At 32.7% G+C, this 2,214-nt stretch overlaps 1 protein-coding gene across 1 annotated transcript in view; it reads left to right on the top strand.

Annotated features, from left to right (window-relative positions):
• The first annotated feature begins 255 nt into the window (after positions 1-255).
• Positions 256-2,214, top strand: part of LOC117113704 (NACHT, LRR and PYD domains-containing protein 12-like) — a 24,106-nt gene continuing 22,147 nt past the window's right edge. Inside the window, exons 1-2 of the mRNA XM_033257125.1 lie at positions 256-784; positions 1,220-1,267. Of these exons, the coding sequence (XP_033113016.1) occupies positions 256-784; positions 1,220-1,267 (577 nt within the window). The remainder of the gene's footprint in view (positions 785-1,219; positions 1,268-2,214) is intronic.

Raw genomic sequence — 2,214 nt, 5'->3', positions numbered from 1 at the left:
GTTTATTGAATTGAATTGTGAAATATGCAGACAACATTGTAATAAGTGGCTTTGTTTGTAATGGTCCTCTTGCAGAATTAAATTACTGTATTACTTTTCATTGTTTATTTAATGTACTGTATATGTGTAGTGTTAAATACAATAGTGAGTGAAATCACTTTGGCAATTCTTTAGATAATTAGAATGTATGCAAAAATCTACATTGTAATGTATATAGAGTAGTGTATTAATTTCATAGGTTGTTGTTTTATAGAAATGACAGTTATGCAGTTCAATGTTCTTAAAATGATCGTCTCAGACTGGTACAATGAAAACAGATGTCTTACTATGTTGAAAGTGTTGTTCAGAGATACGGTGGACATTGGAAAATTAGCAGAAATTACTGACACAATAGACCTGCTGAATGAATTGGTCAAACTGGGTAAGATGAGTGCAAAGGATCTTACTCTGCTGTATGACACCATCAGAATAACTGGACATTTTTCTCTTCAAATAAAGATTAAAGAAACATTTCCATTATTCCCGGATATTGAAGAAGGAATAATTTCAACAAGTTTCACACCTCACAGACAGAAACTACTGAAATTGGGGAAGAAGTTGACTTTAGAAAATGTGACACGGATTGACAAATTGTATAATACGCCTCGTAAGATGTATACCGACAGTTGGAGTATGATCATTGATCTAGAAGACAGACTGGAAATCAGCGAAGAAAACATGACGACTTTCATTAAATCTTTGAAACTTCTTAAGCTTCATCTGGCATTGCAGGTACTGACAGAAGGTATTACAGTGTTCACTGTTTTTGTTATCATGTCAGTCATTTTATTAATTCGAATGACAGACAACATTGTAATAAGTGGCTTTGTTAAAAATTTTAAGGTGTATTTTTACAATTAAATTTATATTTGAGAGTACAGTACTTCAATATAATTGTTTGTAAATAATGCTCATACTAGAATGCCATTTGACCCTGATGCTCTTAACCTTGCCAATTAAAACCCATCTTTTATTCAAGCCTGCCATTTTTTTTTTGTACTTTCTTGTTCTTTCTAACATACTTGTTACCAAGATTCATGATTTTTTATTTTATACTCTAGTGAGCATGTGTTCAAAAGTCATTATTAATTTTTTTAAATATACTGTTTTAACTTTAGAAAAATGATTTATGCTATGGATTATGTTGCTAATGAACAAATAATCAATTCTATTTTTTCAGTAGATAATGGAGAAGTATCAACATCAGAAACACCAAAGTCAGACAAAGGTTTGTACTAAGAACTAAATAATTGCTTAATATTTATCGTGGATAACTATAATGATTGACTGTGTAATTGTAGAACGGATATTATTCAGTGTAATTCATCTGATACTGAAATTTAATTGATTTATTCAATAAAATATTGTATTTGTTTTATGGGGAGTTTTATTAATCATCATTTATTTAAGTCAGCATTTTCCCTCTTACAAAGGGTACTCACTTCCACGCCATGATGACGTTTCATCATTTCGCTATTGGAGAGAGTATTGATATTATCTAGTGTATTTCGTGAATACTTACGTGTATATACTGACTAATTGGCTTTGATCCTGAAAGAGAACACACATTCCAATAAAACCGAACAGTTTGATCCAGGGTAGTTCGTTCAAACTGTCTCCTAAAAATAATCCTCACTTCCGTATTTGACTGTGTGAATAAGAAGCTCCCTTTGTGCTAAAATATCTAAATACCACATGCATTTTTGAGAGATGGTGTTTTTTTTGGTTTTTTTTCGAAAAGTTTCTTTACTACAAGAAGATTTTTTAGATGGTTTTTATTCTTAGAATTACTGATATTAAATATTGAAACGAAATATACTTTATTTATATCTTTATTTTAGTCAGAAGATTATTTTGCTATGTCCGCTTGTAAGGTTTGTGCTCTGCACAGTGGTGGCTCTAGGATATATTTTCTGGGTGGGCTAAGTTGTCCGACAGGGAGGACTTGAGCTCGTAGGCTCGAGCTGGAGGAAGGGGTTGAGAGGGGGTCCCCCCTCCCAAATGAGATTTTTTTAAAGAATATCAACCTCTGGATGGCTGAAAATGGCACTCCACTCATCATCGCCGCCTTTCTGAACTTTCCTGGATTATCAAGCTAAAAACTCACACTCATGGCCTTAACAAAGATCTTGACTTTCTAGCTGACTTCACCTTTCACCTCTAAACTGTTTATTC

Source organism: Anneissia japonica, unplaced genomic scaffold (assembly GCF_011630105.1).
Source record: "Anneissia japonica isolate Jap-2015-1 unplaced genomic scaffold, ASM1163010v1 scaffold287786_len32136_cov130, whole genome shotgun sequence".
NCBI classification, from domain to species: Eukaryota; Metazoa; Echinodermata; class Crinoidea; order Comatulida; family Comatulidae; genus Anneissia; species Anneissia japonica.
The sequence above is the reverse complement of the archived record's forward strand: the minus strand, read 5'-3'. Positions and strand labels throughout refer to the sequence as shown.